Genomic DNA, 23,988 nt, shown 5'->3' with positions numbered 1-23,988 from the left:
TAACTGATTGTTACCTACACAGTAAGACTCTACTTCCTCTTCAAACTCATATTCTCAAGATTAAAAGAATAGAAATTGAGCTACAATCAACAATAACACATTATTTGCGATAGTCAAATTTTTTGATAATTTTCTCAATTCTTAGAACTATATACAAGAAAGAACAAATAGCAATTTGCTGACTAGTTTCATGATCATTTCTAGTCACTAGCATTAAGATACACAAAGGGTGTTGTGGTACTTTATGCATTAAATCTTGCAAAATATTTTTAAATTCTCTTATGTAGGGCATGATACAAGAAAGTATTACTACATAAATTTTATCCTGCAGCTCTTTTGCCTTAATTATGCAGTCTTCTTGAGAGCAGCAAAGAACTCACTTAATAGACTGTATCACTTTTTGAGATAAGTGGCATATTTATAGCTTCTATAATGTACATCAAAATGAGGATGATTATGCCTTGTTTAAAAAGGCGATGTTAAAACACACACAATTTACAATTAAGAATTTGTTTTAACAATAAAAATGTGGGAGTTAACATTTGTGAAACATAAAATGATAATGACAAATATTTGAACATTACTACCATGCTTAACATTATGCTACTACATTCCTCTGTGAGAATGTGTTGTCAACATTATAGGATGGTTTTATGGAATTGTAGATAACATGTATCTAAAAATGTAAGTAGAACATTTTACAATCACAATGAACTGCAGAGAGTTTTAGAAGTTTGTACATACTGTACATGTTTTCATTTAACATTCATTTCATTCATTCAAGTCTACTTTTGAAGTCATTTTCATTCATTTAAGTCTATTTTCTTTTTGTTTCTCCTGTTTTATTTGGTACAAAAAAATAAAAATCAAAGCTCACTGGGAAGGTCTCTTTAAACTTAGTGGTGTTAAATTAGTTTAATTTACTTTTTACATGGGATATTTGCTGGATTTGAGTATTATTAGCTCCCATCAATGCCACCTGACTCAGATACTCTTGTTACACAGACTTGTATGTCTTACTTCCACTCAGCCTTTCAATTATATCTATTCAAATACAGTGACAACCTCCCCCAACAAAACAGCATGTTAGATAAGTAGGTTACTAAAAATGCGATGTAATGACATGAGATTGAGAAGCTAGAAATTGTACTTGCAAACTGAAGGGATTTAACTGTGTAATAACAGCCTTAGAGGCATATGTTTATTATTTAGGACATATATGTTCCCCAGGCAAATCCAAACTTACTTCAAATTAACTATCCCTACACTATACACATCATGAAGATTAAGCTGTCATCACCTTCAAACATCCTTAACGAATTTGTTTTTCTCCACTGAAAGAGCAGGAAGATGATGAGTAAGGTAAGACCAAGAGAAAAAAAAGTGAAATAAATTATCTTAAAATCATTGTACTACAAACATATTTTTTGAACACAAAAAGGGTCTGGAAGTGAAACATCAGTGAGGAAACCAACCATCAGTGCTATGCTGATCAATTTACAGGTTACAGAGATTACCTTGTGACTCTACAGCTGAAAGGTTGAAGTGCTCAGGAACCCTCCGATTTATCACAGGATTGCTTGAAGTTTAATTATTTAAACAGCACAATAAAACATTTATTTATTTAAATCAATAATTCAAACATACTTACTCACTATGAAGAGAACTCTTCCAAAAAAATGCTTAATATTCAGAGTTATTTTAATGCTAAAATAATTGTGAATATACATTGTTCTTTAACTACTAAGCCATTGTGTCTAATCCTTTTGAACCAAAGATTTCTCACCACAATTCATTATAATTAGATCTAGCTCCAGTTGCAAAGAGTGGAATTACAGTGATTTCCTCTTGTGATATTGCAACAGTTTCTGTGAAAGACAGTCAGTGGATGGGGTATGATGATTCATTACCAAACAGGAATTAAAAAAGGGAGTTGGGATGTTAATATGCTTTGTGTCTCAAAGAGTCATCAGTACTTATGAAAATATATTCATAGGGGCATTAGAGGCATCACAAAAATTTGTATGCTTAGTTATTTGCAGGAAAGCCTTTAAGACATAGAATCACTCTGCTAATTTGCTGATTTTATCATAAAATTAAAAACATCCAAAATTATGGTTTTTCTTTATTTTTAAATAATTTAAATTTCCTAAAAGATCTAATTATTTTTGTGCTATTAAATGAACAAATATTATTTCTTAAAGCCACTGTTCTGTTTTTTCCACAAAATTATATTTATTACAAAGCCAATCTTGCCTTTAACATCTGTGCTTTTGCAATTACCCTGCATTAGGTTCAGTGGAAATGCTTGTAAGATTCCACATTATCCCTTATTCTCTGGTTACTTGTGTATTAATCCTTTTTATCCTTACCTGACCTTTCGAAAGCTCAATTTAAACTGTGGCAAGCCGTGCTTTCAGATATGGCAAACCTTCAGAAAGACAAACTCAGAGAAATAAACTTGACATTCAAGAGTCTTTGTTCAATTGGGAAGTCATACTGGGGTGGGTTGAAAGAGGTTTCAGGCCCCAACAACCCTTTTCTTTGGGGACAGTCATGATTTCACTCTGCTGGGGTAACTCAGTTGACACCTAGTCTAGGAAAAACTGAGAGTAAAAAAGGGCTGAATTACTGTCACTGGAATTTTAAGAAAGCCTTTAACCCCTCTCAAAAGATAAAAAATAATCATCAAAGAGCCTTTCAACTCTTTACATGGTTAGTTATAAGCATGTGAACTTGAATGCCTAAACTTGAAGCTATACAGATACAAACCTGAACAGAAAAGTCAGATTCTTTCAATCTGTAAGAATTTCAAACATATTGATTCCACAGGAATAGTGGGTTTTTTTCCTGGCCATTAAACCATGAAGATCTAGCCTGTCACTGTGAAAGAGATAGCAAAGTTAAGGAGTCTTTGTGCTCTGGATGCTTTTTTGCATTAACACCAAAGCAGTGACGGCCCTTCAGTTCTCAGTCACAGCTCCATCGCTACTGCTGTGGCTTGGTGGTTCTCACTGCTTACCGTCAAGTTCTTTCCAAGGAGTCTTACAGCAGCCAACAACATTATGGAAATGTATTTCACATGGGTGCAACTACACTTGCCACATAAACTGGAAAGATCCTTTTTATTGTGGTCATAACTGAGCATGGAGCAGAAAAACAGGCCAAAACTAGCTATTAATTATATGTATTACTTGGATCCACAGGCTTTCTTGTTGGATATGTCATTTGTGTTAAATTCCCTGCTCCTTGGCCTATACTGTTAAGCTGGCATGGATTTTCCTACTGCTCTGCTGTCACAGGAATGGGTCCATAGTGATTTCAAAAGCAAGTACAGACCAGATGATGAACAGAGAGGTGTTTGAATGAATAAAGAAAGTGGGAAGGCAACTGTGCAGATTTTCTTAGGTCTTTTGGGATGCTGCCAAGGGCTGAAGCAGCCAGTTCGGAAAAGACCCAAATGCAGTTGACTCAAGTCCTTCCCAGCCATTTCAGGAGAGGCCTCTGTCCCTCTTGTCTGTAAATCATTGTCCAGTTTCTCAGGAAGCCTTCAGCTTGTCCCTGTCATCTTGTCTGCCTCACAGGGATTATATAAGGATAAATGGTTCTAAGGTGTTCTGATTTTGCAGTTCTAAAAAACTACATGTACATAGATCTTGGATGTCTGCATGACAGGGAGGAACCAAAAAGCCTGCTTACTGAATTAGTTCATTTATGCAATCATGTGAATTCATCTATAAATACTCATTTGCCACACAATTAACCAACTTGGATGAGAAAATGTGGAGTATACAACAGATATGGGAGGGAGGGAATTGTACTACATCTTTACTCTTTGAAGGCATGATCCTGAAACGTAATTATTTTCAATGAACAAACTTTTCAACAGTTATAACTTTAGCAAACATTCATTAATTGCTATGGTTTGATGAATGACTGAACAGATATGAGTGCTCTCTTTCTGGACAGGTGACAAAAATATTTATATTAGGAGTAAAATATTAAGGTATAGCTATTAAGATATTTTAGGGCTATCTAAAATATATTAGCTTAGAGCTGAGGATTTCCTTTGAAGCAGCAAACATAAAAATAGGCCTTTCAGTCCATTGTGTCTGCCTACTGCTTTAAATGTTTCACTTTCCTACAGAGACAGTATTCTTTTAGCAAGTGTGTTTGAGGTAATAATTTAATATAGCTTTTCAAAAAACCAAGGATATTGAGAGAAATACCCTCCTAAGCCATAAAGAGAACAATAAAGATACACAGAAAAATTTAATAGTAGGCTGGGTTTTCTGACTTAAAGCTTACGTCATCATTTGCTCCTCTGCAAAGTGGATACAAAGTATGTTTAAATTCTGCCAAAAGCAAAATGCAGGTACTAGTATCTTGTACCTATTCACTAGATCAAAATCTTTAGACAGGGAATGTTTTCAGTTCTGAGAGGGATCTCCCTGACAATGCCATATGCTATAATAAACCCATACTAGAACCTAAAGCTGTGTATGGGGCTGTCAGGGATTTCTAGGCACAGTGGCAATCCACCTATGGCCATATTTTTAATGTCAGGCCTATTTCCCAACACAGATCTTCAACTATGATATGCACCTGTCATATCATATTTTGACTTAATAAAGAAGCATAGGGAGAAGACTCCTAGGTTTTTTTGAGCATTATGAAACCTCTGGGGACTGCATGCCTGCCAACAGTTCAATTCATTATGATACAGCATTAAAATAAAGTATAAAAGAGTGCAAATATGTCCTCTTCCACAAAATAATGGCCTTGACCACTTTTTCCTGATAAAACAGAAACCAAACCCAGATCTATTTATGTGGCTTAATAGATGCATAGCAAGATAAATATTTAATAACCAATTTGACACTGTTTATCAATTATGAGCAATATAGTGTCTCTACTGCACAGCTCCGATTAGCTCTGTAAAACACAGAACAGGAAGAAAATAAAAAGGAATTTACAGATATTGGATCACCAGTCTCGTGGATCCTGTGCAGCTTGTTGAATTGCTATTTATTGATTAGTCTTATAATGCCTTTCTATCTAATTAAAAATTCAGGACGGGCTCTGTGAATAAGCAATAGACAATGTCTGGTCTAAAAAAGGAACTACCCAGTCACAGAAATGAACTGGGAATACCAGAAGCTCCATCTGTCCTGAATAATTACACATTCACAAACTGTTTTGCATAGTACAGTATTTTGTATGTTCAAAAAAACTGGAATAGTGAGTAGAAATGCAGTTTGTCTAGTAATATTATGAAATTCATAGAAATTTATTGAGGGAAAGAATTTCAAGATATAAGCTAGTCCTTTCCTCCTGGTCTGCGACACGATTTCATAAAACCTCTGATTTTAGGTTTCTACAATCTCCCTAAATAGTATGTGCCAGTGCTGATTATTCTTATGGTTTAAAAACAGTATGTTTGTTTTACTCCTTTGATCACCAATTACATTTTCTTCCAGACTAGTTCCATACTTCCAAATATTTCCATAGGTCATGTTTTCTAAACCCTTTACTTATTACATCCTGCACTCCCCTGTCTTTCTTAAAATGTTGCACTTAAAAGTGAACTATTTTTTTAATCAAGCAGAATGCAGCAACGATTTGATATCAGGTTTTCACAGAGTAGAACAGTAAGTATTTCTCCCAAGTTTACACACAACACTGAGTAATGCATCCCAGAAAAGGTGTTTTTTTGCAACAGTATCACATTCTCTATCCTTGTGTGTTTGTGGACTACTACAGCCCCCAGAATTTTTTTACACAATTTACTGATCTTTTTATATTTGTGCATTTGATTAGTTCCTTCTTACAATCTTTCACTCTTTATTTAAAGCAACTAATTACAAATTTTGGAATTTTCCTATTTTCCTGTTCCAAAAGTGCAACATGTCCCAGATCGGTGTCATCCACTTGTGCATCATACTTTACAAATCTTATACTTCTGTATCACTTGTTGCACTGCAGTAACAGTCAGAAAAATTAAAGCCTATCTTTCTCGCTAGTCAAATCTGAGTTGAGAGAGTTCTCTAGAAAAATTTCCTTGAAGTCTCCTCCTAAGCAATAGACATCTTTTGTTCTATAATGTTATTCTAGCTAGGCTCTATAATATTTTCTTTTTGATATCCAAAAAGTGAAGAATGGTAGCATTTGCTGTTATGATTCACAAGTCATGGACTTGCTGGACTATTTTCTCACCTAATTTGTTTCTTATTTTTAATCTACAGTGAATATAAAAGGTCAGAAATTAGATATGGAATAGTTTTTAAAGCAAAAAAGAAGAGCTGACATTCATTTGAATTAAATGTATTGTGCGATACTAAATGAGAATATGGAGGATGGAGAAGTACCTCCTGTGATAGAGCAGTCATTTTTGGTTTTCTTCTCTTTATTATTGCTGCTTATTGTATGTTACAACTCTTTGTTTTTATGCCAAGTGTCCACTTTCTGCCACATTTGCCAGCTAGTTTTACATTTGTCCCATGTATAGACTAATAAATCACACACCCCTGAATAACTAATGACATTGTAAGTATAACATGAAGTCTGTACATGTCAGTAAAGCAACTGGCTTTACTATGCAACCTCAGCATTAGGTTTGAAGTAGGATTTTGCAAATCTGATGCTTTCTTTGTAAGCACTACTCAACGGCAGAGTCTATCCAAATTTCAGAACTTGGTGAATTTTTATTCTCTAGACTTTTCCATTAGTTCATCCCTTTTTTATTGGAGAATCTCACTGCCATTCAGTGGATGGGGCCTTACACTGTGAGCAAAAAGTTCCCATGAGAAATGGTAGTTTCTTAATAAATGACTGAGATATGCACTGTTTGAGCAGCGATTATGGACATGCTTCAATAATATAATAAATCTTAAACCCATCTCAGTTTATAAGTGTGTGAAGTCAAGTGTAGTAGTTTATATAACTCAGATGATATTATGTCTTAACATGCACTTTATTGCAAATAATCTGAACTAAACCACTGCTGTTTACACAGCATAGGTTGTAGTGAAAAAGCATAAAATATATACAGGTAATATATTATTAAATGTACAGACTATTTAGTCATTTTAATGAAATGTTCATAGGGCAGAAGGTTGAGAGTTAAGTTTTCTTAACAGTGCCCACTATTAATGGATAGTGGATTCCATTAGCTAAGTCATTTCTTATTGCTTGGTCTGTGACTTTCGAAGAAAATTAGAGTCACATGTGAATGTTCAGTCTGAAGAGAAACAAGCTGACAATTCAGGATGACTCACTTCAGATAAGAGAAACAGACAAGATGGTTTGTAATATTCCAGTTGCTTTTTTCTGCTCTTATCAGGATTTGCTAACGGATCAGGGGCAGAATTCTGACATCTGGCCCTTTCAGTTAATCTTGGATTTCTGCAGCACATGCAAAGAAGGAGCAGCAGATAAATGTAGTCACTTCAGCAAGTCTGTCAGATCTTACGAAGCTTACGCTCAAACAATCCTTGTCCTTTTCTGCCCATAACTCAGCCCAGATCTCAAATGTTCAGCTACGGTATGACAGAAAGAGAGGTAATGGAGTTTGTAATGACCAAGTCTCAGCCATCCTTTCTGATTCTCTTCTCTGCCCCAGTCACCAAGTAAGCATAGCCCTCAGGGACTAGCATGTATTAGTTACTGGGAGGTATGAAGCTGGGAACAAGGGTTTGTTTTGAAATGGAGTAAACGCAGATATGGAAAGTTTACTCCAGTTTCAAATGCCTTAACACTACTCCCAGGCTCCTTCTGTTCTGTAACTGTTGAATCTCATATTCTCGAATTCCCCCTTCTTGTGTTCAGGTTTCTCTGATTTCTGTTGTCATCTAAATTTAGTTTTGGGGAAGGGTTCTTGGAAGTATAGTGTAGTCTTCTTTCCAACATCTCATTAGTCTTTTCATTGCCTCCTCCATTGTACCTCAGCTCATATCCCCACAGAAGCATTGGCAGTGGTACTGTCATTAGTTTGTACCTAAATTCTATTATACGCAGCACTGCAATTAGTTGCATAAAGCCTCAAGACTTATTTTGGCTATATGGGCATTCAGACATTTAACTTGTGTACTCAGGCTGCATATAGGTTGCTAACAAATCTGTAAGCTTGGAATATTTTTATTTTCTTTTGGGGAAACTCTGTTGAAAATGTGTACATGTAAGAGAGTAATTATAGGTAGAGTATGGGTCTGGCTGAGGAATATTGGACTTAATATAGTTCCCAGCATGCTAATAAGGCACTTAGGTAAGCAATGAACACTCTTTAGGGTCTGCCAGCTTCAGCAAAATATTTGTAGCAGATAGACCAGATTCATGACATCCCTATTTTGTTGGGGTTTTTTTTTCCCACCTTCTAATTATTTAGATACTGCACCTAGATCAAAATCAAATCTAATTTTCTTGCATATCTGTGGTCATAAAAACAAGAGGAGCAAGGAAAATCAAACATAAGATAACTACAGCAGAAGAAATATATACACAGGACATTTTTCCAAGTTTTTATACTCAGCAGGTCTTTGAAAGCAGCTCAGCAGGCTGAGTAGCTTTCACAAGCATTTCTTCTTAGGAATCAAGTGATGACTAGAGTGACTCTTTGCTGCTTTAAAGTGCATGCTAGCTGCTAATTACTTTTCTTTTAAAGCAAATTAAAAGGGCTGATATGTGGCATCATATTAAAAACTACTGATGCAGCATTATGGTAGTACTCCAGGTAAGTACTACAAGCTTGAATGGCTATCCCGTGAAAAAAGAAAAGGTTTTCTTTGCATGGGAAAGTATCTTTTTGCTTTCTGTGTTTTACTGTTTGTTTCCCAGTAGGCAGTTTCTTCCCATTTGCAGAACATTAAAGAGTGCTTTTGATTCACCAGTGCAAGATGTGCTGAATCAGTGGATCTGAAGTTTGTAGCATGTTAAGATTTTATTACTTTCTATCTCTGGCCAAAAAAAGTTTATTAGAGAATGGCTCAAGCAGCATAGGAAAGAAAAAGAGCAAATAAAAGAAACTTGAATTAAGGCTGAAATAAAGTTAGTTTTCAACCTGGGCAGGATGAGACCTTAGACCACACTTAGGTACACTGCTGCCTTTTGTACTTTGCCTGTTGCAGGGGCAGTCTGAGGTGAGATGTATTGCTGTTTTTATTTTTGCTTTGAGAGTAATTCCCCCATGTCATGTGTAATGGTGGTTATTAGCAGCCATGGCTTGCACACACGCTGCTCTCTTCTCCTCTTTTGCACCTTTATTTTTATTTTCCTGGGAAAATGAGAAAGGTCAAATGCTTTCTTGAATAGGTGACTAAATATCTTCCTCAGCTAAAATGGCAGAAGATGCCATAAGGCAAATGTGGCTACAGCTGGGAGTCCTTCTGTTTTTGCCATGCTCATAAGACTAAACATGTCATTGATGCTTAATGTCCAGTGATTCAGGAGCTGGAACTTGAATTAATTCTCAAGCTCTTTGTTTGCACTCCAGTGTAATGCACAGCAGGCTCTTCTCAACTGTAGCATATCTCACTCTCCTTTTAAATATAACAGCAATGCTGACCTTTTAGAAATAAAATGGATGGGGATCTTTCTGAAGTCAAAATTAACACAGATGTCTGAATTTAAATCAATATATTTGCCAGAACAATAAAATAAGGTAAAAATCTAAAGCAGCCTGAAAAGAAAAACTGCTTTTATTTCACTGTTTGTTTTGAAAGTAAGAAATCAAAGACAAGGGATATCATCCACATACAAGAATATTAATATGCAATTCCTCTTTACATCCTTTCTCATATTCACTTATTTTCTTTCCACTCAGAAATAAAACAATATATATCCCTAGAAGAATGTATTTTCCTGCTTAGTTAGTAGGGTTAAAATTGCTGTTTTTATTAAATGCTGAGTACTTCCTCATTTATAATTTTAAATTCCAATACTTGTTTCCAAGGAGATAGAAATATGCAGGAAAATCATCTGTGACTGATTTGTAAGGCGACTCTGTTCTCTTTAATGGGAGTTGAATGTGCCCTGTTTTAAGGAACAAAATAAACTTGGAGCTGCTGTAGTAAAGAGGTTGGGACTTTGAATTTTATTTCTGTGCAGACCTATTTTCTGCTTTTGGAAGTTGGAAGGGGATTGTAAAATATTCAAATCAGTATCAGATTATCAGTTAGTGGCTCAGTTGTGCTGTTTTCTACACTGGAGCAGGATAGGAAGTTCCCTCGCCCACCCACCCCTTGTAGTAGTGGCTTTGTAGTCATGACAGTTCTAGGTATTTCTTGGAGGACAAGAATGGACAGTGGACAACAATTTATTTTTCTTCCTGTGATTTATTCTTCAGAAAAACTAAAGCCTGGATGGTTCCATAGGTATTTCAGAGCCTGTAATTGTTCAGTGAAGTGCCAATGCTACGTTCTAAACAGAGATATCTCTCTTTTTGTCTTTCTGTTAATAAAATCTTAAATGAATCTGAAGGTAAAGAGATCAGTTGTCTTACCTGAAGTAGTCTTCACCACTTCAGTTGTATTTCTTAATCCTGTAAAGGAGAACTGGTAAAGCCTCCAGGACCTGGTGTCCCCCACCTCCACTGAGCTGCGCTTCCATTGGTAAATTATCTCTTCTCTTGGGTAGCCATCTTATTGCAATGGAAAATACAGAATGCTTTGTTTCATAGTCATTGCTAAGATTTTAGTGTACTTTGGGGAGTAAAAATACTATTTACTATTTCTGGAAAAAACTGGAGAAGCATATTGCAAGTAAATTATAAATATGTTTTTCTCAAGTTAGTGCCTTTTACTTAATGTCACATTTTATTTTATTTATTTTAAATTAAAATAGCACTTGAGATAAATTTTTCAAAAATGAGTTTTCCACTTTTGTGGACCCAATAGGATGCAATTTTGCCCATCCTTCAATTATGGCCAAAAAGTCTGCAGCTGGACCAGGAATTCACACCTTGACCTGACTGCAAAATGTCAAACTCTTGACTCGAACTATTGCAATAGTAAAACACCCATGCATAGAGAGAAAGTATCAGGCCATGAGACTTTGATGCTGAAAGTAAAAATTTCTACTGTTATGCTAAGATATAAGCATAAATTAATCACATAGGTCCCAGAAATTGTATCATTTTTTATATAGTATTACTCAATAATATTTGTGAACATATATGATTCATGTACTTGAAAATAAGGTAAAAATAAAACTGAAGACCATTGGATTATGTCTAGTTAAGAACATAACCCTTGCTGACTCTAAGTATGTAAATATAAAATAAATGGTTCAGTGTGGGTCAGAAAAGGGATATTTCAAAGCATGTTACTTACAGCTTGAAAATTCCAGGGGGCAGGAATGGGCATCCATTGGGAAGTTGTGTAACTGTAGCTGACACTCAGCATCAATTGTCAGCCTGAGGAGAAAGAGATCAGGATATATGGAACGCGCTTGAGAAGTTTGTCGTGAAAGCTACATCATGGCAAGCAAAACGAGATTCTTACTAATATGAAACCTGACTATGAAATATGCAAATGTATTTTTTATATATATAAAGCAAAAGTAAACTCGTGATATGTATGTATTAATTTGGATATTCCAAGCATAGGAAGCATCATGGTTACTGATAAGCAGTGTTTCTTTTTTGGTAACATACGACCTGATCATCTACTTTCTGGACTGTGTAATAGAATAAGGTATTAAAGTTCTGTTCCTATGCATCTGAAATGGCAGCATTACTCATGACTGGCAAATCCCTTAGTAAATATACAGGTCATCTCATGAGCAGTGACAAATCTCTGTGTCACAACATGCCATAATGCACCAGGGAAATGTATTTTATGTGACAAAAATTCTTTTTCAGAAATGATGGATAGGAGTCCAAATTTAGACATCTGCATCCAAGACAGCCATTTAGACTACCTTCATAGCTAGTGGAAAGGTGCTCTGAGGATATACTTCATTTCATTCCAAAATAAGACATTTAAATTAAATCAAAAGAAGAATGTACCCAAAGGTGTTTCTCTCCATTCAATATCAGGAGATTCTCCATGATAATTCAGGTGGTGTAGGTGCCATAGATCAGGTAGAGACATGTACTTTTAGAAATCCAAAATTATACGAGATATATCCCCTGATGTGCCTGCTAAAAACTCTACCATTTTTCATCCAGTCCCTTAATTGTTGCTAGCCTATACACAGCCCCAGCCCTGCCATGAGCTGCATGATACTTGGACTTTGGAAAGGAGGGAGGAGGTGGGGTGAGAGACAGAAAAAGGAAAAGGTGGAAAAGAAAAGAGCAGAGTGATATTTATTTGTTCCATGAGTCTCTAGGAAAACCGTAGGTTTCTGGTCTTTGCTGATTCCTGGGTGTCCAAAGGAGAAACCCTGTGAGCTGGGTTTGTCTCCTGGTTCCTGCATATAGGTACTGCATGCAAATAACTCCCTGAGTCTCATACTGTGGGATGCAGAGGGATGCTGTGACCACTAAGTTAATGCCACCAAGTTAATGAAGTCAAAAGGAGACTTTTCTGCATTATGGATTTAGGAACAAATCTAATTTCCTTTGAAACTAAGGGAAGTTCTGTTTGTGACACAGAAGGAGAGCTGATTCTGTGCGCTAATATTATTGCCCTTTCTTTCTCTTCTAATTTCCATCATCTTCAGTTTTATTTCAAGATAATCATAATATGGATCGAAAAAATGATTAAGTTCTTTCTTCGGTATTGCCTTTTCTCTGGTGAATATATTTAACACTGTTTGAATTTGGGATAGGGCCACATATGCTGCTGTTTTTCATTTGTTTTCTCATGTGGAATTGAGTAGATTTCATTCCCCGGCACAAAGCACAATCCAAGCTTTGAACATCTCCAAGCGCAGAATTTTCTGGACAACCTGTTCCACTGTTTGACCATTCTCACAGTAAAAAAGTTTCTTCTTATGTTTAAACAGAATTTCCTATACTTCGGTTTGTGCCCATTGCCTCCTGTCCAGTCACTGGATATCACTGAGCAGGTTATGCCTCTGCCTTCTATACCCCTTCCATCCCCTGCCTTCTTTACTCCCACCCACATTACACACATTGATAAGATCCCCTGAGACTTCTCTTCTCTAGGCTGAACAGTCACAGCTCCCTCAGCCTCTCCCTGCACATCAGATGCTCCCAGCCCTTCAGCGTCTTAGTGGGCCTTCACTGCACTTGCTCCAGTAAGCTCGTATTCCTCTTGTACTGGGGAGCCTAGCACTGAACCCAGCACTCCAGATGTGTCTCACTAGTGCTGGGCAGAGGAGAAGGACCATCTCCATCAACCTGCTGGCAACAGTCTTCCTAATGAAGTCCAGGATGCTGTTTGCCTTTGCTTCAAGGGCACTTTGCTGGCTCATGGTGAACATCCACCAGGATCCCCAGGTCTTTTCCTTCAAGGTGCTTTTCAGCTGGTCGGCCCCCACCCTGTACTGCTGCATGAGATTCCTGTTGGCCCATTTCTCCAGCATGTTGCAGTCTCTCTGAGTGGTAGCACAACCTTACGATATACCAATCACTCCTCCCAGTTTTGTATTATCTATTGTCCAGGTCATTAATGAAGATGTGAAGATGTTAAACTGTATTGGCATAGTACAAAACTGGGGAGTACACCACTAGTGACTGCTTTCCAGTTGGCCTTCATGCCACTGATCCCAACCCTTTGAGCCTGGCAGTTCAGGCATATTCAAACTACCTCAACGTCCACTTATTTAGCCCATACCTGATCCTCCTCCACCAAAGGTAAGTCTTCCTTGCTCCACTTCCCTACTGGTCTCAGGGACCTAGGATTGCTGAAGGAAGGGTTTTACCAGTAAAGACTGAGACAAAGAAGGCATTGTGTACCTTGGCCTTTTTGGTGTCCTTTGTGACAAGGTCCCCATTCCTGTTCAGCAGTGTGCCCACATTTTCCCTAGTCTTCCTTTTACTGAGGATGTATGTGTAGAAACCCTTCTTGCTTTCACGTCCCTAGTCAGATTCGACTCCAGATGAACTTTGGCTTTTCTAACCCTGTCCCTGACTGCTTGGACAGCATCTCTGTATTCCTCCTGGGTCACCTGTCCCTGCTTCCACCTCTAGTACATTTTCTTTTCACATTTGAGTTTTGTCAGGAGCTTTGTGTTGATCCATGCAGACTGCCTGCTAACTTTGCTTGACTTCCTGCTGGTCAGGATGGACTGTTCTTGAGCCTGGGGGGAGGTGACTGAGAAAATCAACCAGCTCTTCCAGAGCCCGCTTCTCTTCAGGACAGAATCCCAGATCCATGATGATACTATCACATTTCACTTCTGGATTAATCCAGGTTGAATCCTTACTGGTGCTTGCTGTGACTCACTAGAACAACTAAATATACCTTAATAACAGAAAACTGTTTCTAAGTTCTATCAGAAATATCTCTTTCTAATCAGAGAAACTGAGGAGATTGAAGAGAAAGGTAACAAAATCCAAAGAGACAGTAGTGTAGCTAAGTTCAAATTTCAAAAGTGGACCTAGAATCTTCTTTATCAGGCTGACTGATTTGCACTGGATTTCAATTCCAATCATTCTCTTATCTTTTCTGGCGATGCAATGTGTAATGAACGTAAAATAACTATGAAATAAAACTCCTTTTTGTAATTCAGAAAGTCGCAACATTAAAATGTTGTCTTAACCAAAGCTTCAGATCTATTCATTAAAATTATAATGAGTGTACTTTTCTTCAAAACTTTATTTTTGGCACCCAATAAAACAAAAGCGGAAAAAACACTTTGAAAAACATGCAATCGAAAACTTAGATGGTCTTATGTCTAACATCTTTGATTCTGTACTCTCATTTTGAATTATAAATTCTTTTGAACAAATGCTGTCTTTATCTACTTTTTACATAGAACCAAATATTATGCCACATGTAAGAAAAAGTAAAAATAAAAAAGAGCTTAGGATTTTCACATTTAGGAATTATCATATGGTCATTGGGAATATGATATTTGAATTGTTACTTATTGCATATGTTACCCTTAAATGTAAGCATGCGCATAACAATTATTGAAAAGATAGTTTTTAAAGGTAATCTGTCTCAAAAGAAAAGCTATGCACGTGCCTGAGAAATCTGGAGATGAGCATATCAAGTTCAGATTCATGAAAATTTTAGTGGAACAGGGCATATCTGTAGGTTTTGGATTGAACCTTAAATGACCAATGCTGAAATGATAATCCTTATTTTCATAAGATATTTGAGGAATGAAATGCTTTTGTAGGGTGGAGCTTCATCTAGCTAAATTGTAATCAATTCAGAATAGGAGGCCTTTGATGTATATAATACCTCCTCTTATACCATCTACTTAATTCAAGGATATTTCAAATTCATCAGTTTAACCCAATAAAAAGGCAAAAGGCAATATGGACCAAACCAGTGGCAAACAATAAAACATACCTGAAAATGAAAATTAATTACTATAACAATGCTTATATTAATTTTAGTATAGGAACATGAATATTATGGAGCAAGACAGTACAATCTATATGAAGAAATAAAACTCTTTACTGTGCCAATACAAAATAAATTGCACGCAAGTAATATCTTCTAAATTTTTCCCTTTTTCAGGGTTGTATGCATAAGTAAATAGGCAAAACCAATGTTTTTTCCTTCAGGTTAATGTCAAATGACCTGAAACCACAGGACCTTTCTCTTTGGCTTTCCCTAGAGAAACTGAAATTAAGGTCAGGTATAAATACCTCAATGTGTACAACACTCTGCCGTCATTCCAGATCCTGAGCATCCTATTAGGAGTTGTTATCCAATGAGCATCAGCTTTCTTGGAATTTCGGAAAAATGTATCTGGTATCCAGATCTTCCCAACCATGTTGCTGTTTAATCTGAGCACTTTTATAGTGCTGTTGAACTTCAGACGTCTGTCATACCACGTTTGGGCGAAAAATATATCAATTGTATATTCCTGTTGTGTTAACCAGAAATACTGATGAAAACATAGCACTTGGCATTTCACATAACTCCTGATATGCTTTCCTTAATTTCATATGAAAAAAATGTGAACTAAAGAAGATGATACTACAACTGATAAAAACAATTTTTTGTCAATTTTTGAGGGCATGGTTTACAAAATATTATTGTTTAAAAACAATTTATTCTGTTATTTTCCCACTGACAGGTGAAACTAAGATGCAATTGAGTGCTATATGCACCTTTCTAATTCTGTGTCCCCACACCTCAACCCACATCTGATCAGGTCAGAGAACAATTACTTATTCCCTTGGATCTAGGACAGGAAAAATTTGAGCTGAATTGGCTGCCTTAATTGCCTGTGCCCCCCAGTTAATATCGGAAGCGGTGAAGTCTCACTTTCCCTGGCACCGCTGGGCAGCCAGAAGCTGCAAAGGGAATTATAAAATGGAAAAGAGCAATCTGAGATTTCTTTCTACACATGAAAACTACAAGAATGAAGTAGACATTGTGCTAAGGCTAGACCACCTGTATGAAGATATAATTAATTTTTTCTGTAGGAATTTTGGAAAGAGAAGAGAGGATCTAGGCTTTTTTTCTTTTTATCTCTTGGTGGCAAGAGTGGTAATATCACTGGTGAATGGTCTTCCTTATTTTGTAGCAATCTGGAAGCTCAGTTTTACAGGAGTTAAACTGTCACAAAGCACTTGAAAGTAGAGCACATAGAAGTGTGAGGATATGTTAAAACTATTATTATTACATTTTTTTCAGTATAGAGCTCAGTTTCCCTGTCTTATAGAGATTCATAGCTCATATAGTCCTCACATTCATAATAATGAGATTTAAAAAATAATATAGGTATAGCACAACATTAAAACTAGTGGAAGCTTTGTAATGTCAAAAATGATGGAGGCTTTGTAACAAAGTGAACATTGTAGGAAAACTGGCAATCATTTACCTACCATATTGATAGCATTCACAGGCCCAATGCTATTTACGTACATGTCAGTGTGAATTACTGTTGGTTTAACTGTAAGAGAAACAACAAGAATCAGTAACATGACTGAAGGTCAAAATCAACTACATGAAAGTCAAGCACAAGCAAAAGATTATTATAGTACCTCTCTTGTATGGCTATGGTTGCCTCACATTTAAATGTGCATATACAGTAAATATAAATTTGCAGAGAAGTCTCCAGTTTGGAATTAGTTGGAGACACTTTGAGACAAAATCAATCATTCATTCTATCAGAAAAAATTCACTTATGGTATGAGAACAAATACTGAAACCAGTGTCGCTACCTTAGAGTGAGTCATATCTGACTGAAAGTATGTATATTTTGTGTCAGGTCACAGCAATACATCTGACAAAACACTATCAACGAAAGCAAACTTATTCTTCTGATGTCTTGCATCACTCATTTTACATTATAATGCCAAATGCAACATGACTGTTGTTGCCTGCAAAGATGGCTGTAGATAAGTAACAATTTCATGATCTCAAAGCAAAAATAATACTCAAGGCTCTAAAACAGGAATGAAAAACAGTTGTTAGATTAATTTATTTTGAAATTACTCTGTTGTAGCTTTATTATTCTTATACACCTTGACTAAAACATGATTGTTTTTTCCCAGATGCTTTTATGAATGCTTAATTCCTTTCTGTTCTTTGAAGTCTTGGATTGGGAGAATAAAACAAATTCCTCTGATAATTTACACTATATACATACATTGAAGGTTAAGTACTCATGTTATCCCTCACTGAAAAATTTCTTACTTTATAAGCCTCTATAAACTTCTTAGAAACAGCTTCCTTCATTAACCTTGCTGCTGTCTGCTTTCCTCTGCCTGCCTCATCCATGAATTCTCTTTGCCTTTTTCTATAATCTTATTACTGCTGTACCCACTTCTACAGAGATATTGTCTGCCTGTTCTGTGCACACATGGGGTCTTCTCAAACTGACTTGCAGCAACTCAGGGAGATTTATCTTTTCAAGCTCCCTTGGTAATCAGTGGAGAAGAAGGTTCCTGCAAAAGGTGATTCAGTCAAATAAGACTTCCATTGTAAATCCAAGTTTGGGTCTATATACTTATATTGGCTGTGGGGGAAATCTAGGGAGGTTGGCCTTACTTGACTGCAGTTGTCTTTTGTGAACCTCTTCCTCTGTGCCCCATTCCCCAGGCACTTCTTGCCCTGCTGTGCAAGTGAGGGCCCATGCCGCATCAGTCAATGCAGATCTGCTGCTGTTAGAGGCTCTGTCTGTGTCCATCGCATCATGCAAGGCTCAGGCTGCATTATCCTCATTTTGGCCTTCCTTTCCAATATATTATTTGTGATTCTCTAACATCGTCACTTAGGTATGCAAAGAAGATTAAAAACTTACTTTTTCATTCCCCCAAAATTAAATTCCAAACTTCCTATGTAGGTGCATCATTACAAGCAGCCTGATTCAGCAAATCACAACAGTCTTATTACAGGTCTCAGGATAGATTTAGCAATCTTAATTTATGTCAGCTTCCAAAATCATGACTACTTTTTGTGCCACTGATGTTTTACTACATTGCATTTTGTTTTCATAACTACTTTGAATGGATTCTGCTTCCTGTGTAGCATAATATGGCATGAAAAGTCTTTCTCTTCACCGCTTAATCAAAAGTGGTCTAAAAGAAAACCAACATACCTCCTATGTCAGGTCTCAACTTGTTGTCATAACCTTCCAGCAAGCCATTTAAAATAAGAGTGACATCACTCTCATGGACTTTGGGAGTCAAAACCCAAGTCTTATTTGAAGTGTAATCTTCATAATCATCATCTCCCTTTTGGGTAGAACTGTTAAAGAAATAAAAATGAAGAAATGGAAAGCCTTGAAAAATACTAATTTGTAGGCAACCTCTTTGGAGACAACACACACATAATTCAGGTTTTAATAGTACTGTACAAAACATTGAAAAATTGCCTGCTTTATAAAAGGAGACTCAGAGTAAAGATGTCACATAACAGATGAGGTTACAGTTCACTTTAGCAACATTTCCTTTTAGTACAGTTGAGATCATATTCTGTCTATTCAAAGGAACATCAGTGCTTATCACTTTTGGCATGCCTGTTTTTTCTCTCACTGACTCAGGTGGGACCTGTTATGAAACAAATCTAATTGTACTTAGCTTATGCAACTCTCTACCAAAATATCGCTTAGTATGTACACAGTGTTGTTGCATTACTTCTCTTTGAGAGAACGATTTCATGCAACACATTACTGACAAGACCAATAATTAAATTCATTCAAACAAACTGTCATACAGCTTTTCTCCACTCTGATGAACTTGAGCTTATTGTGCATTTGGAAAGTTCAGCACAAATTTTTGTCAATGGTTTTCATTTTCACTTTTTCTAACCAGAACCCAGACAGGATAAAAAGTCTGTCTAACGTTTTTTTCTGCTACTGAGCAATATGACAGCAGATCTAGTATAATTCAACCTGCTTAGCACAGTAAAAAGGGCAAGTTAGGAATCAGAAATGTGTAGACTAGCCTTAATGGATGTTTTCTTAAAATCTGTGCCTCCAGTTCTAGAGGAGAACATAGAAACTACTTTAGAATATGACATCATCAGATATTTTCATTTCAGAATGTCAGTGGTAATCAGCTGAATGGTGCTAGGCAACTGTAAGTTTTTTGCATAATATGGCAGTGCCCTTCTTTCCTGACCTGCTTCTGTGACAAAGTTTGAACACTGCTGGATATGAAAAATCTTAATGCTACTACGATTGTCTTAAGCCAGTGGGTGGAGTTTGGATACGAATGGGTCAAATGCAGAAAATTTAATTATTTTCCTGTTTCAGCCAGAATCTGTACAGAAGTGGGAAAGAGCACAGAGAAGTAAATTCTCATGGGTGCTGGAACTCATGCTTGACACACAAGATTGAAAGCAGACACAGGTGACCACAGTCATGGGTGCAATAGTGAAGGGATGCCTAGTCCCAGAGTCTATTCTGGGACTGAGCGCGCCATTCTGTTAACACAGATCTTTGCTCACCTGAGGTCTTGCCCACTCCTCCCTACAGTGCTATCCTGCTGCATCCTGCTTATACCTACCTAGACCGGGTGGCCTGAAGGCTTTCCCGTGTTGAGCCTTTGGGAGCTGTAAGCCAACTGCACAAATACAACTTAACTACAAAAGAGGCTTTAGCTTCTTTCTTCCCCATGGGCACAGCCTAACAGGAAAGAGCCACAGCACATCTATGCCTCTCTATGTAAGACTCTGCTTCCCAGGAGGTGCTGAAGGTAACAGTGAAATTTGAAGCAGCCTGAGACTGCGCATAGGGCTGTAGCAATAGCATGCATGAGAATGCATAGCATGCATGAGAAAGCCAGTCTTGCATTGCATTGAATTGAGCTTGGAAGCTGCTAGTGAAGCTAGGTTAATCTATGCCTTCATTACATGTACTGAGTACCACTGATTGCAGCCCCCAGGGACCACCTAACCCACCAGAAATATGCATCTGGGAGCTTCAGCTTCCCAGATCAAGAATAGGCAACCCAAACTCCTCTTTCTGGCTACACAGGCCTGAACCTGTAGTGTTTTACTGTCAATCAAAAGCGGAGTTTTAATTGGCAATGTGCTACATAGTATTCTGCTGGTACTGACAAAGAGGCCAGCGTAATTAAATTGGTGGGGGAAATTTGTTTATTCAGCTGCCTGGAGTTCAAAGATCTAATTGTAATTCAAAGAAACATAACTGAGGCAAGGTTCTCCCTCTTGGAGGAAAGGAAATCCTTCTAAATAAAGTCTTTGCAAACAGAAGACACTAGATGATATGTTTTCAGTCTGTGCAAAGTGAATGAAAAAACCTAACTTTATGTATAAAAAGCCATACTCCTGTTTTATAACCAATTAAACATCCATTCTCCAAAAAGAATATGTTTTCTGAATGGAAAAGAAAAAATAAATCAAATACATTCTTTCACAAAGGCAATGTGTTCCTGAATATTAATGTGATGAGAAAGCTTCAAAAGTCAAACATCTAGTTAGTAGAGTCTGGTGTACTTGACAGTGCAAGATTAGAAGATGAAAAAGTATGTTTGTCTAGGATTTGTCTCAAATCTAGAATAACCTTATTGAACAGCAGCCCACAGTCACTAAAACTTCCATTTCCTTTTGGTAATTATCTGTAGGAAAGAAATAGCTATTTGTTTGCTCATCTGCCATTTGAAGCCATTTTGTCACTCCAAATCTCAAAAAACAGCAAAGGCTTTATGAGATTAGTGTGAGAGAGAGGAAAGGGAACACAGCCAATGTAACTAGGGAAAAAGGCCACTGAATTTCAGCTTTTATCTGAATTCCAAGTGGATCATAAGTTAGCATGGGTATCCAGTTGTCTAAATGTCTGTCTATGTAAAACTGCATATCAGAGGTGCATCTCTATCCAGATGAGCTGGTCTTTAGCTGTGCAATGCCATTAATACTAATGAAAGTTACAATGACAAAGCCCTTTTCATCTCCTTAAGACTTTCAGATCGGTCCTTCTGATTATATGGCCTAAATTTTGCAAGTACTTTTAACGTCCAGAACAAATTTGATAAAGCCCAGATTATACCCAAATGCATACTGAAATCTGTTTTTATTTTTAGGATTGCTAGAAGTTTTCAAATCTAGTAATATAGGTATGCAAAGAAACACGTATTTACCTATTTGCAGATTACAGTATAATTTTTTGAAAGTTAATGTTTCAGACACTGATACAAAATCTCACTGGTTGACATATTCCCACTTGTGACGTTAATGCCAGTGCAAGTTGTGTGCAAGACTGCTCTACATAAATCCAGTTTCCCTATTTGGAAAAGGAATGGCTTAAGAGGGTCAGAACCCAAACTTGAAACTTCAAGTCGTAGAGTAACTAAAGTTAGAAGGCGCTTTTGGAGGTCATCTGGTCCAATCCCTGCTCAGTTTGCCAGCTAAGCCTGCTAAGTAGCTATGATTGTAATTACTTATATATATATATATATATATATATATATGAAAATTAGTATGCGTAACATTCAGGGGGGCTCTTTGTATATGTCAAATTACTTGAAATACATCTTCACAAAGCAGATAGAGGGCAGAAATCACTACATGCTAATAAACATTTATTAATTTAGATCAGAAAATGCATTAATCTGGACTACAGAAATATTTGGGCAGGGTGACAGCACAGGATTGAGTCATATTTTTTATATTTTTTTTGACAAAATGTGCAAAGATCTATGAACTGGTATCTCACTCTACAATTACATACCAACCTCATTTTGCCAATGAGGTTTTTACCATTGCAGGGGCTAAAAAGAGTTTTAACTCATGTTTCTTATCTTCCTCACTATAAAATACACATGCTAATGCTAATTCTGCATTAAAGAAGTTGTTACTTGTTTTATAACATTTATATACCTCTTTGGTGAGGTGTAACTTCAGCACAAACTAAGATTACACAAACTAAATGTTCAGGACCGGATTCTCCAGATCTGTGCTAGTGCACATCATCCATCAGTTTTTGCAACACCATCTGGGCAACATTTTATCATTCATGGAGCAAGTGTAACCTCTGTGGACAAAGGTACCTACTGCAGGGTTCACCAACCAAGGCATAAAGAACTAATGAAAAGATGCCCTATTTCATTGGCATAGCCTCTTTTACAGACCCCTTTGTGCTGAAGGCATTATTTCTATACTGGAAATAGTTGAAATAGTAGAAGATTAGTTCAGTCAGTCCCAGAGGATATCTCTGCTGAGATGCGTTAGGAAAATAATTTTTTTCTATCTTCTTTTCTGAACCTTGTCTAGAAGACACAGAAAAGCACATTAGTGAAAGGTTTCATTAATGTGTTGATACTCTATTCTCTTAGCAGTCCAAAACCATGGAAGTCCACATTACAGTTTGGGAATCCATTCATCTTTTTAATAGATTCAGTATGATTTCTTTTCTTTTTTGCTTTCATTTCCATGGAAGTAAGATTGATGCCTACAGAAAAATAATCGTCACTTTAGTAAAATTTAACAAATAATTATATTAATAGTATTTAGCTGTCTTACATTATTATCATCCTTTCAAGCCCTTTGCCTTAAATTCTTTATTTCAAAATTCAAAATAAAGGGTCGATTATCTATTTCAAAACTACTGTGTTTTAGTTAATTGCTAACATAAAGTCAGCATTATAACTTTTGATGATCTCTGCTGTTCCATGACATCTCTATATTAGAGACACTCTAATGTAACTTCCAGAAGAATCATACATAGCATTTCTTGGAAAGACACTACCATATGTTGGTAAAGATACACTATACATTATTTAAAATCACAGACAGCAGTAATAATTTTTCAGTCTAAACTGAGGAACAGATTGGACACATCTTATTTCATTAGTGAGCAACAACTCACAAAGGATATCCCTTTGACATAAGCTAAATATTTCCTAATCCACAGGAACATGATTTTCACAACTTGTTACAAGTAGTAGAAGGGAAATGATACTCTTCTCTGACGCAAAAACCTACCGTGACTGCTCAATCTTTCAACATTTAGACGTGGGGTCATATATTTAGCTGGTGAAAATCTCTGTAATTCCAGTGACTTTACATAGGATATGCCAATTTGTACCTGCTGTGACTCTGTCCTTTAACTTTTCTAAATATAGAAAATGAGTTTTAACTATTTCCAAGTGTTCTATTAAGAAACTTCACACAAGAGTCAATTATCCCTGCTGGAATCTGCCTGCTATTGCATTGCTGTTTACAAGCAGAATCAGAGTAGCCACAAAGTGCCTAAAGAAAAAGACCTGTAGCAGTACTGAATAGCCAACAACTAATTAGTTTAAGTCTAGTTAAAAACTTAAGTTTATTTGTAAGAAAAATCTGACCAATTTCATGTTTTATACCAAGCAGGCTATAGAAGCTATGGAGCTTGCAAAGATTTAATAAACTACTCACGCGTATAGTGAGTCTTCCACTTAAAGCACCAATGTTTTCTACCTCTCAATGAAGGACTGAAACAAGGCTTGCTATT

General features: G+C 36.6%; 1 protein-coding gene across 5 annotated transcripts in view; it reads right to left on the bottom strand.

Moving 5' to 3' along the window:
• The window catches only part of GABRG2 (gamma-aminobutyric acid type A receptor subunit gamma2), a 69,986-nt gene that overhangs the window by 26,969 nt on the left and 19,029 nt on the right, over positions 1-23,988 (bottom strand). For 4 of the 5 annotated variants that reach the window (XM_075509496.1, XM_075509497.1, XM_075509495.1 and 1 more), the window contains exons 1-5: positions 18,634-18,787; positions 16,916-16,983; positions 15,728-15,948; positions 11,325-11,407; positions 10,496-10,633 (exon numbers count right to left, since the gene is read on the bottom strand). In XM_075509496.1, the coding sequence (XP_075365611.1) occupies positions 10,496-10,633; positions 11,325-11,407; positions 15,728-15,948; positions 16,916-16,957 (484 nt within the window). In that variant the 5' untranslated portion in view covers positions 16,958-16,983; positions 18,634-18,787. Of the gene's footprint in view, positions 1-10,495; positions 10,634-11,324; positions 11,408-15,727; positions 15,949-16,915; positions 16,984-18,633; positions 18,788-23,988 lie in introns of those variants that run through there. The other variant, XM_075509494.1, reaches the window with a different exon arrangement.

The sequence above is a fragment of the Mycteria americana genome, chromosome 8 (assembly GCF_035582795.1).
Source record: "Mycteria americana isolate JAX WOST 10 ecotype Jacksonville Zoo and Gardens chromosome 8, USCA_MyAme_1.0, whole genome shotgun sequence".
Taxonomy (NCBI): Eukaryota; Metazoa; Chordata; class Aves; order Ciconiiformes; family Ciconiidae; genus Mycteria; species Mycteria americana.
Note: the sequence above shows the minus strand (reverse complement) of the source record. Positions and strands in the feature narration are given on the sequence as shown.